This window comes from Leptonotus elevatus, chromosome 1, assembly GCF_054856555.1.
Source record: "Leptonotus elevatus isolate MCC_2025b chromosome 1, RoL_Lele_1.0, whole genome shotgun sequence".
NCBI lineage: Eukaryota > Metazoa > Chordata > Actinopteri > Syngnathiformes > Syngnathidae > Leptonotus > Leptonotus elevatus.
This window is the reverse complement of record NC_141239.1, coordinates 24,680,756-24,693,449: the sequence shown is the minus strand read 5'-3', so window position 1 is coordinate 24,693,449 and position 12,694 is coordinate 24,680,756. Positions and strand designations below refer to the sequence as shown.

At 42.4% G+C, this 12,694-nt stretch overlaps 1 protein-coding gene across 1 annotated transcript; it reads right to left on the bottom strand.

Moving 5' to 3' along the window:
* Nucleotides 1-8,875: 8,875 nt before the first annotated feature.
* fzd2 (frizzled class receptor 2) lies at nucleotides 8,876-12,132 on the bottom strand. The gene has a single exon (XM_086086671.1). The coding sequence runs from the start codon at nucleotides 11,933-11,935 to the stop codon at nucleotides 10,301-10,303; it is 1,635 nt and encodes a 544-aa protein (XP_085942797.1). The 5' UTR covers nucleotides 11,936-12,132; the 3' UTR covers nucleotides 8,876-10,300.
* Nucleotides 12,133-12,694: the final 562 nt, after the last annotated feature.

Below are 12,694 nucleotides of genomic sequence, written 5' to 3'. Positions count from 1 at the left end.
GTCACTAGAATGAGGCGTATACACAGTCACTGGGCATTGAGGAATTTGAACATCATGTTTTTCTTAGGCACAGGACGAGAAGACTGTTGCTCTGCGGATGCTGTCTGCAATGTGGATCCGATGACACACAGTCTTTCTGAGAGCTCACCTGATCAAAAAATGCACACTCGTTGATACAATGCTTTAAAAATGCCAGACTGAGGATATGGGATCATAGCAAGACAGTTCACTCCCTGCTTTCTCAAAAATGTTTCGTAAAAAACACAGCCTCATTTCTTTTTTTTTTTCAATACCCCTTCAAATAGCTACTAGCCATACAACGTATCAGCAGCTGGGGCGCATCCCGTTCGCAGTTTGTAATCAGTGAAGGCCATCAAACCCTCATCTGCCTTGGAACTCAAACATCAGTTTCTGAAATGACACACTCAGAGAAAAAAAAACAAATATTAAAAATCATTATCAACATGTCAATTTCAAAAACATTCATAACTCCTTATTCAACTATCTTACTTCCAGCCACAGCTATACAGATATAGGCATAATTATATCAACTCAACATAGCTCAAACAAAATGCCATTATTTTATCATTATTCTTTCTTCATTTGTCCCGAAAAGGGAAAGTTAACAAATTAACCATCGTCATCAATCATTAAAATATAAAGACTATTAGCTCAGTCACTAAAAAAATAAATAAAATAAAAAATAAAAAATAAAAATAAAACACTAATTTAATATTCTTTTTTCAAAAACTCAACAATATCTTTCAAATATTATTACTTATTTTATATTGTTTATCATTCCTCTCTTACCATTTTGACAAAGAAAAAGTCCCATTACGAGGACACATTATGCTAACAGCGCACAGCCCAGCCCCCACCTTTTTTTCTAACCTAGAAACGGGGGGGGGGGGGGGGGGGGAATCTTAACATTATAAATCGCAAAACCTATTTTATCATATTCCCATTAATAAAACAAACGCCACTATCACAACAATATCATCTCACACAAAACAACACCAAACTTAGTTAAAATATTGAAGAAAAACAAACAAAATCCCCATATGCACATTTCTCACACACAATAACAAAAATAGCCCCCACCTTTTTAGAAGCTAGGTCACACACTCAAATGCATACGCCCCCCACTCTTCAGTCATTATAAAATAATAAACGGTGTTATTCTATCAATTCGTTGTCTACAAATCTTATAGCATTTAAACCGCAGTTTTATACGGTGATTTCAGTAAACGGGTAACTTCAAACAAACCACCCGTAAACTGCTCCACAAATGCTGGAGTCATTTTAGCATCAAATTCAGCCTTTTTCCATTACCAACAAAGAAAATACAAAAGTCTGACATACCATTTTGTCCAGCGAAAGCTTTGTATACAATCGATCCATAGTTCGTTTTTTCATTGTTCATCGACGCTTTTATTTTTCGCTGAACCGGAAGCGCATTCAGGACAAACCATTCTGTATCCGGGTCGAAATCGCCTCCATTTTGTTTGTAGTTTTTGATGTATACATTCGGTTTTAATACAGTGACGTCTCACTTTTAGTATTAATAGTTCAATATGTTAACACATATGGCCACACACAGACAGACATAAGAATTACGTGACCTCTCGTTTATACACAGCGGTTACCCAATCCCGCTGAGCTAAACTGTTCTCCCTTTATTGCAAAATTTTTGCAAGGCGCTTTATTTAATAATGAAATTGTCACGTACCATCGAATTCAACCGTGGAACAAAAGGAATTCAAACGGGAATCCTGACCTCAAAACTACATATTGTAGAAGCGCCAACAAAATAAAATAAATCACGTAATCTCTCGATTGCAAATACAGTGATACAAAATCCAATCATCGCTGTAATCAACCCGGACCCCTCAATACTGTTCAATTTCAAACAGGCGCTTTTTCAAATAAAAGACATATTACGTGTAGAGAACTTTCACACCAAGAGCCATGAACAATTATGTTACTTGTCCTCAAATCCGGCCAAAACTGCTTAAAAAACAGAAGCGCGTACCATAATCTTCGCGATCCTTAGTAAACAAGAAAGACTTGTTACGTCATCCGGCAAACCCTTTTATTCAATATATATTATGGTCTAAGGATTCTTCATAGCGTTGACGAAAAACAAAACAAATCAAAAAATTAACCGCTATTTCTTCCTGTACAAAAAAAGCTTCATCACTTCGAGTCTGCATCACGTCACCTTCAAATGCACCACTCCACGACGTGTTTAGTTCAATATCGTCGGAATTATCAACTCTCTAACGACATCAAACTATAACTTATTCACACAGATCTCATTTAAAATTTAGACAATTTGGAAGACGAAAAAACCAGCTGCAGCGGACCAGACAGACACAACCTCTTCTACGTGGATAACAGTCTCCACTTACCGTACTTTATTTATTTAGGCCTAGAAGTTCCGCCCGTCCTTGAACGCCGCAGCTTGTTCCACGTCAGAATAACACCATCCGTTTGGTTCAACGGAGGAGACCATTCGTTATAATTCAGCGTCGGCGGTCACCATTTGTTAGAGTTGACAATATTAAGTATTGTACTCTTTGCGTGTTCAATTAACTGAATGGTGAGATTCTGTTGAAGAAGTTCCTTTGCAAAGGTATTAATTACCAGAAGCTTCTGATCACACAATAACAAGTCACCCAAGCAGTGCTCTGTTCAAATGTGTAGCCTTCTCTCCAGCCCACATCGTTATTTATTCACAAAGAGGGTTCATAAAAAGGTCAGCCCACAACACACCTGGTTACAACTGAATGAATACAAGAGAATCCGTTCCCATGGGTATAAATCAGATTAGAAAAAATACAATAATAATAAGCCTGACTCCCTTCCGACACAGCAGAATCCCCGGCCCTCCCTTTAGATTACGAATGAATAGACAGACCCGTTGCTCTTTCTCATGAAAGTAACACAGATAAGAATATATGTCTATTCATACAGCCATACTAAATTAACTAAATCTAAAACGGCTAAAATATAATTTAAAACTAAAAAACAATGTTAATAACTCATCAAATGACAGAATGAATGAGCAGTTTTTGAGCAGCCTTATTTAGCGATTGAACACGATTTCAGGACGAGGTGTTGAAGTCAAGCCAGCCGCCATGTGCGGCTTAGGCCAATTTAAAAACGGATGTATATGGGGAAAGATAGCTTTCATAAAAATGTGGGTGCACATGAAATAAACAATTTCCAGAGGCAGAAGAAATTCGTAGCATTTTTTAAAATCAAATTAGTCGAGCACTTGTTTCACCCGTAAATGTATTCAATTCTATAGTCAAATATTTGAAATTAGAATGTAAATTTCGATCAGTGAGTGTCTATCTATCGCCTGGACGCTACAACACAGTGGTATTTAGGTTGGCCGCACATTTTGAACATTGCAAAAAGTGAGCTCTCTGCGGCTGTATCACAATCCTCCCTCGTGGTTAGCGTCTGGCGTCCAAGTCCAAAAAGTGATGCGCCAGCGTGCTGAGCTCAGCCCAATTCTCAACGGCGGCCATCGGAACGCGTCGACAGGAGGGGGGAGTGCGAGAGAACATCTTGGACTTCCTTTGGAGATTTCAAGGGCGCACGGGATAGATAGATGTGTTCTGGAAAATGTCCGCTGCTCCCCTATGGTTCATCATAATGTATGACTGCAACTAATCCAGAGTGCAGAGGTTGAGTTCTTCTTGGGCCTGTGCCAGGATATGATGAGAAACAGGCTCGGTTGCATGTCTGCATGTCCCCTCCCCCACTTTCCCTTTGTCTTCAAACCACCTTTTACACAAGCCTGAATATTAGTGAGATAACACAGTGCGTCTCCAAAGAGTTAAAACGTGTTGCATTCAGGCGAGGGCACTCATAACGTGATCCCTCTCCAAGAAGGCCAGCTTACATTAAGAGCCAAATCACAATAAAGGTCTGCGGGAGCATTCTTCCCAACTTAGCCGAGACGCCCGGCTTGTCCCTTCTTGCCCTCGAGCGCGCAAAAATGAGCGTGCAGGAGCCAACCTCCGAGCCAAGGGACACAGGAGACGACCGACACCCAGAGCAGCGGGTGTCGACGGAAAAGTGAAGGCTGCGTGAATGATCCCGTCCGCAGTTTGGCGAGGCATCATCATCATCATCATCATCATCATCAGCGTCAACCCTACAAGACGCCGCCAGACGGCAACCTGGATGAGTCAACGGCAAAGCATTTGATTCTGTTTCCAGATGTTTCAAGGTCTCACGCAATAACCTTTAGCTGAAATATCAACATCATCAGGAAGAATGCATGCCATTTTTCCCTCTTGGACGCTAACAAAAGGATTCAAAGTCGGTGGATTAGAAAGTAAACACAGGCCTTATCGAAAGGCAAGTTTGTCTGAGGAGGGGCTCCATTTAGCAAAAACAAAAAAACAAAACTCAATCAGGACAGAATAAAACTTACAACGGTCCTGACTTTAAAAAAATTCAAAGTAACAAACGGTGTGCAACAAGTTAATTTCAACACACTCTAAAAACAGTTGGATTAATTATGATTAATCATGAATCAAAAATGGACCGATCCACTTTATGGGTCAATTTGACCCAATTTTTTGACCCAAGTAAATGATCTGACCAATATTTATGAGTTGTTTTATGCTGAAAGACCAATTTCTCGACTCAAAGTTGGGTCAAATCGACCCAAGTAGAGGATCGGTCCATTTTTGACCCATAGTTGGGTTATTTTTGACCCAACTGTTTTTAGAGTGCAAAAATACATTGAACAAGACTGACTGAATTTCCATTAGATTGTTTGATAATTAGAAGCAGGGTGGCCTGATGGTTGGCGTGTCTTCCTTAAATCCTTTTCACACTGCACTTAGCAACGCAGCGTAGCATCAACGAACCCGTTCATTGTGCTATGCGCTGCGAGGATGGAACACAATGCCTCGTCGAGGTGTTAGCTGTGACGTCAGAAGGCCCATGCAATAGGAAAGGGGCTGGCGGAGTGATTTCAGAATGCTAACAGCAATAGAGCAACCAGAAGGAAAAGCCTCCCTCGTACTTCCTGGTCGGCTACTACGCACACACTTCCAAATATGGACAAGCTCCTTGCACGAAGTAAATCATGCATCTGTAGATACTAAGTATAAAAGAATATTACAATAAAACTATATTAGGGATTGCTTTTGTGGACACCCTTTTTCCCTTTAAAAAAACAAACATCAAATATGCTATTTTAAAAGGTTGTGTAGTTAATCAATGTTTGATGAGGGCCACAGTCTAGGTCTGGAACACATTTATTTGACTTGATTAGTTTTTAATGTAAACAAATTGGAGTTTCAAAACCTAGCGATATATTGTGTTCAATGGGGTTCTAGAGTACTTGATTGTGTTGGAGGGTAATTTTAAGGTACATAGATGCAACCAGTTGATTGTATATGTTTTATATTTTTGCACATTTTAAAAATAAATTTTAAACTTGCACAGCTTAACGGCCTGTTTTAGATATATCGCAACAACAAAACATGACAAATTGTTTTAGGAAAATCTGGTATTTTACCCAAGGTAAGACCTGGCAGTGAGGCCTGTGCAGTAAATAAAGATATTCTATGAGTCACTGTTTGGCTCTAGAATAGATTATTTTAGTGATTCTTTACGTTGTCTAGCTGTATTTAATTTTAAGTGCAAAACATGCATTTACTGTCATCTTTAGCAGATGTTTATTTTTAATTTAAAAACGTTTTTTTTTTTAGATGTACTGTATTTTTTAAATATTTTTTTTACATTTTATGTGCAATATATTTTAATTGAATCATTATCTAAATACTGCTTGGATATATATTTTTTAAATTATTTCCCCCTATATTTAAGAATGGCTTGCAATAATATTGAATATTTATATATGAATATATAAATATATGCAAAGCCCCATTTTTGACTAAAACCTAGGCCTCGCTACTATATTTGGATGTGACTCATCATGACGGTGGTGGAATTCTTTTTTTTTTTAGGAGGTTCTTGATGTAAAAAGTTTGAGAACCTCAGGATTTATTTGATTTAATTTGGATATGTTTTGACTGTGCCGGTTGAACACATTCTTGGAGGTTGCACTGTATTTTAAGTGTGCACATGGATACATCCAGCCTTTTGTACTGTATTTATATGTAGCCTGTCCTTCAAACAGATATGTCTCTTTTCAACTCTATAAATTACAGGCCACAATGTGCCCATGGTGTTAACATGAAAAAGGACAAATCTGCTATTTTAACAGGGGTGTGTTCTCATTCTACGTTCTCTGCAAACGCAGGTTTTCCATCAGGCTCTCCAAAGCCCGCGCCTTTTTCACCCTGAAACAATCCCTTTCGCCGTCCTCCCGGAGCCATTCTCCCGCTCCCTCGCTCGTCTCTCTGCTTGGGTGCAAAGCCAAACAAGCCAGCCATTAAGTTGAGTTAAGCGCAGGAAGTGGAGGGAGGCAGGGAGGGGGAGGAGGGTGGGCTGGGGGCTTTGGGGGGCCAGGCAGCAGTGTTTACAAGGAGCTAGTCAGGTTTCAGCAGCACTTTGAAGTGAGCAGCGCACTGGAGACTGTCTGTCACTGTAGGCCGAGGCCTAGCGCCGCTCCACTGACTCACTCACATTCCCTCCATTCATCTGAGCGGAGAGAGGAGGAAAGCAGGGCGGGGGAGCCGGGATAGGGCGAGAATAGACAGCGAGAAAGAGAGGCACAGGTCGATTTATGTCTCATATCTCTTCCTACCTTTCATCAACTCTAACTGTCTGTTGTTCAAGCCCATCTGCAGCCAAGCCCAGATAGGAGATAAGAACACAAGAAAGACGTTCTTGTCCGGCAGGTCATAGGAGACTGTATAGAAAGACTGAAGCCTCCCAGTAAACTAATATGATTACATGCACGCACACAATGGTACATTTGGAGCTCCGAAGCCTCCCTGCCTGCGAGGCGACAGGATCAGCTTCCCAGCTCTCCCTCCCCAGCAACCAAATACACGCACACACACACCCGTGGCCTTCATGACATCAGCGCAGAGATGCATCCACTGGAGCTGAGGAGCACAGTTTGGGGGATTCCAGTTTGGCAGCGGAGAACGCTGAAACCACCTTGTTTTTTTCTTTTTATATTCCTTCCAACAAACAGGCAGGCAGGCAGGCAGGCAGGCAGGCGGGAATGCTTTCACGCCTATCCGATGGCGCAGGCGTTTCTCGCCAGATGATCCCTGTGTTGTTTTAACCGCGGCCTCTCGAACAAAAGGGGGTGTTTTTTTTCCTTTTCTTTCTCTTTTTTTGGTTTTTTTTTTTGCACTTGGTGGTGTTATGTGTGAGGCGAGCCACCATTTGGTGAGGTCACATTCTCACAGATTGCAAGATCATTTACAACCACCGTACCACAGGAACAGTTTTCTTTGTGATGGCCACCTTCATTATGCTGCCAATAGGCCTCTTGTCTCATTTTTATGAACAATTTAGGAAGCTCTAACGTTGAATGCTCCCAAAAAGTCATCCATAAAATTAAAAAAACAAAACATTCAGCTTCGGAAATTTCTGTACAGTGACGAGCTATTGGAATTTGTTCACACGCATTTACAATTTTTTTGTGCAATGATAACCGTAGAACAGGAATTTGAATGGACTGCTTTGTATAAGAAAATCCCGAGCTGTTCAGTACACTATGAGCAACGCCACCAACCTATTTTCTACACAAACTATTGCCACGTGGGTCGACGGTGAGCTAGGGCCGCTTCCAGCGGACTTTGTGGGAGATGCAGGGTACACTTAAGATTGGTCTCCAGCTAACTGCAGGACAAACAACCATTCACACCAAAAGACAATTTCAGTCTCCACTTAACCTAAGAAACAAGCTTTTGCAGTGTCGCAGGAAAACTCTCATCGGCACGGCGAGCAACTCCACACTGGAAAGGCAAAGCCCGGATTTGAACCTCCAGCTGACAAACTGAGAGGGAGGAGCGATAACCACTCGTCCACCGTGCCACCACTTACTGTTAATTGAATAGTAATGAAAAAAACTTGAGCATGAATTTTACAGAGTAGACGCTAATGTTAAAAATGTAGCTTTAAGCAAAATGGTTAACGGCAAGCATGAAAAATGACCAGCAAAAAGCAAATTTTTCCTGCTTTTAAGGGTAAGCCAATCCCAAAAATGTATTTTCAATAACCAGTTGTATGTGCCCTTACTTGTCTAAACAAGGCATTTTGATGAATATAGAGTTAGTTCATGGGATATGAATTGAGCAGTAAAGCCCACCCGTTGTTATTCATCTCAGGCGGCAGCCATTTGGCCACTTTGCTGTCAACTGAAAATGCTCAGCTTTAGAAAACAGGTGACCCGTGATTGGCCATTACCTGAGCAACTGTGATGTCATTTTCAGGTGACAGCCAGTAGCAAACTCGGCGCCCCCTGAGATGGAAATAAACAGGTGGATTTTGCTGCTTAGCTCATTTTTTCACAAACACCATATTAATCAGAATACTGTGTTTAGACTATTGGGGTTGCCTGGAACATATTGTTGTAAATAAAAAATTTGGGTTGACTTCCACTTTAAAGGGTGGTTTGTTTTACTTTGATTATACAGTAGATAACTTTTCTTCATTGCGACGATGCTACTTAAAATATCGGCTGTACAGTTATAATACAGCTTTTATGATGATTCACCTCACATTACCTCCAATGAAGCATTTGTTTTGAAAAATATTAACAATAATTAGACTTTGGAGGTTCCGCTGTATTTGGAGATCCAACCCTTTCTGTGAAAACAACATGGCCGTCTTTTGGACTCTTGAGTCTTCAGCCAAGACTGTGTTTAATCACTTGGGCACATACAGTATGGAGGAGGAACATACACTACATGAATCATTCAGTTTGACAATCTTTAATCTCCACATTTGGATTGACACATATTTTTGGTTTGATGTGATCTTGGGACAATTTAGTAGGAAACTGTACAAAGAATTAACATGTATCACACACACTACAAGTATTCCACAAATATGGCTGATACGATGCAATGGTAATGCTACAAAAGCAGTTAGCGCATAGAGTCTATTACTTTTTGTACAACATCCTACTAAATTTACGCAACAACTTTGGTTATTCTTGCACAGCAGGTGAAATATGGACATTCTAAAAACGTATACATACACGTGACAAGAGCCCAAGCTATACGACTGCCCAAAGATGTCAATCATTCATACATTTTGGTTAGCAATAAAGCATCAGATAATTGTTGTTTCATAATGTTTTCGATTCTTTACAACTATGAAGGATTTTGTTGTCATCACACTGATGATTATATTATGTATAGCTGTGAGGCATAATGCTATTTTACAAGCCCGCCGGGACACGTTGTGCCATGTTCAATGTCCGCCTGACATAATGCCGCTGAATGACGCTTCCTGTCCGCCCGCATTTGAAAATAGATGAGATCTCCAATTGGTGATGTTCTATTTTGGAAAGAACAAGCACATCACCCAGGATGTAAAGAGAAATCAAAACTGGGAAATAGAAAGTATGAACGCATGACATCAAGTGCGCAATTTCTATCAGCAATCATTCCGACCCAATATTTTTTATGCAAAATAAAATATGATCATTTATGTTAGTTGTATAACTACACAATAGTATTTAGTAGTTTTCATATAAAGTGACTACATACAGTAATAAAGTTAAGTGGGTCATTTGTACATTTTGCTGACAGAACTTGAAATTATTTTATGTCAATTATTATCATTATATATATTTTTTTACATGCAATTCATACAAAAATCCAGCATGAATCAGGCTCACATTACTGCAAATGTTATCATTATTATTTTTTTTTATGGGGAGCAGATTTATTTGGCTTGTTGGAGTTCAAAAAAAGAAGCAATTACACTGACAGTTAGGCAGAAGTGTTTTTTTTTTTTTAAATACAAATATATAATTTCATGTTTTTACAATTACTATTTACACTTGGATTTAATTACATGTGAAATGTTCATTGTGCTCCTTTCTTGACTGCTGGATCATGGAGCCAAGGAGGACGAAGAGTAGAAGGAACAGGAGGAGGAGGTGAGCATTTCAGCACATGGCGACGTCGGCCATGTTTGTTGTGTGTTTGTTCAGCCAGGCTGTCCCGTTCCTCATTAATCCAACTCGCTGCTTGGTCAATCAAAACCCAAACACTTGTTAGTTTCGCAGAGCTCGGAATGCCGAATAACTTGCCCCCTCCTCACTCCAACACACAGCCACCATGAAAAGCACAAATCCGCCCGTCCAAGAGCTTGCGGCGGGCCCTTCATCCTACACGGTGGTCTCTCCGTGTTTGCCGTTTGTCAGCCGGGTGTAAAACTTGTGCCAGGAATGCAGCGTTTTCCCGGACCAGATCCAGAACCCAGACGTGATGCCCACAATGAGCGTCATCAGGTACTTGATCATGTAGACGGTGAAGTCTGGCGTCATGCGGGGCCCTGTTTGCGCCGGGCACGGGATGGCCAGGCTCCTGCAGCTGTGGCTAACCCAGCTGCGCTCCCAGTGCGGGCGGAAGGCCTGCTCATAGAAGAAGCATGCGATCACGATGGTGGCGGGCACGGTGTAGAGTACGCTGAAGACGCCGATGCGCACCATGAGGCGCTCCAGCTTCTCTGTCTTGGTGCCGTCGTGCTTCATGATGGTACGGATGCGGAAGAGCGAAACGAAGCCGGCCAGTAAAAAGGAGGTCCCGATGAACAGGTAGATGAAGAGCGGCGCCAGGACAAAACCTCGCAGGGGGTCCAGGTTGCTGAGGCTGACGAAGCACACGCCGCTCAGCACGTCGCCCTCGATCTGCCCGATGGCCAGGATGCTGATTGTTTTGACGGCCGGCACCGCCCAGGCCGCCAGGTGGAAGTACTGGGAGTGGGCCTCGATGGCCTCGTGGCCCCACTTCATCCCCGCCGCCAGGAACCAGGTGAGGGATAGGATGACCCACCAGATGGAGCTGGCCATGCTGAAAAAGTAGAGCATCATAAAAAGGATGGTGCACCCTTCCTTCTTGGTGCCCTGGACGATAGTCTTGTAGCCATCCGGGTTGAAGCTCTCATTGCACACCACTTTGTCGCCCAGAAAGAAGCCTGCGATGTAAGCGATGGAGACCATGGTGTAGCAGCCTGACAGGAAGATGATGGGCCTCTCAGGGTACCTGAACCGCTGCATGTCAACTAAATAAGTGGTGACTGTGAATAAGGTGGACGCGCAGCACAGGACCGACCAGACCAGAATCCAGATGCGTGAGAAGTGGATCTCCCTGTCGGTGAAAAACATGTACCCGCCGCCCCGGGCCGGCTCACACGGAGCGGCACAGTCCTTCTCCTCCAGGAACATGTAGTTTAAGTACGGGGGCACCGCGAGTGCACTGGGGCAACGGAAGGGCTTGTCATGGCCGGAGACCAGCGAGACGTCCTGGGTGCCTGGAACAGGCAAGGGCGGAACAGTGGCGGCAGAGGAGTCGTTTTGTCCCACGCAGATTTGACCGTCACCCAGCACGGGGAAGTTCTCGCAGCGGAGTCGATCGGGCCATTGAAAGCCAAACTTGTTCATGAGGGCTTCGCAGCCCTGCTTGGCCCTCTCGCAGATTGACCTGCAAGGTGGGATGGCCTTCTCCAGGACAGTGCAAACGGGCGCGTACATGGAGCACAGGAAGAATTTCAACTCCGGGGAGCACTGTACCTTCACCAACGGGTAGAACTGGTGCACCTCCAGCCCTGCATCCTCCTGGTTGTAGTGGCCCACTAAGTTGGGCATGATGGTTTGGTTGTAGGCGATGTCCGTGCACAGGGGTATGGAGATTGGTTGGCAGAATCCATGCTCCGGGATGACAATTCCGTTGTCTCCTTGATATTGAGCTGATATCACCATAGGCAGAAAGAGGAGGACAGACCAAGTCCCACACAAAATCATCTCGCCAAGTTTTGAGACTGCAGCTTAAGTCAGAGAATTCAATGAAAAGCGTGTCTAGCAAGCCTCCTGAAGCAGGCTCAAGGATATAAAACGTTGTATAGGCTGATCATTCAACGAGAGCGTCGTCCTCTTTGTTGTTTGCTCTGCGTTTGGAGCGCTGCTGGCTAACTTTTTCTTTTTCCAAACTCCCATTCCCTCACCCCTGTCGTGTCACTTAAACGAGAAGAAATACGTCCAGTAGATATCTTCAAAATAAAGGCGTCGCGGTGACTACGCGAAAAAGATGCGTTATTATGAAAAAACAATAAGCATCAATATTGATAATGTAGTTCGTCAAATTGATTATGGCAATTACACTCACTTATACAATAATTGACAGATGGCCAAAGACGATGTCTCAAGAGTTTGGCAAAGTTTCTTTATTTTATTTTGAAGAACACCGTTGGAACAGGTAGCTTTCTCGTCAAACTTGACACAACAACTGGATTCCGCGGTCCAACCAGACCTACAAGTTTGCAAGTGCGTGGAAGAGGAGGAGGAGGTCCCCATCTAGTGTTCACATCATGTTCACCAGCCACATCATTAATAGTTGAACGGGAATTAGAAAATATTGCCATTTTAATTCAATTATTACCCCCAAACGCTCTATAAGTTCTACAATAATCGAGAATTTAAAAAGAAAGAAATAAGAGACGCCCCATTAAATACATTATTGTAACGTTACGTACTAACACGTATTAATATGAACATATATGTCCT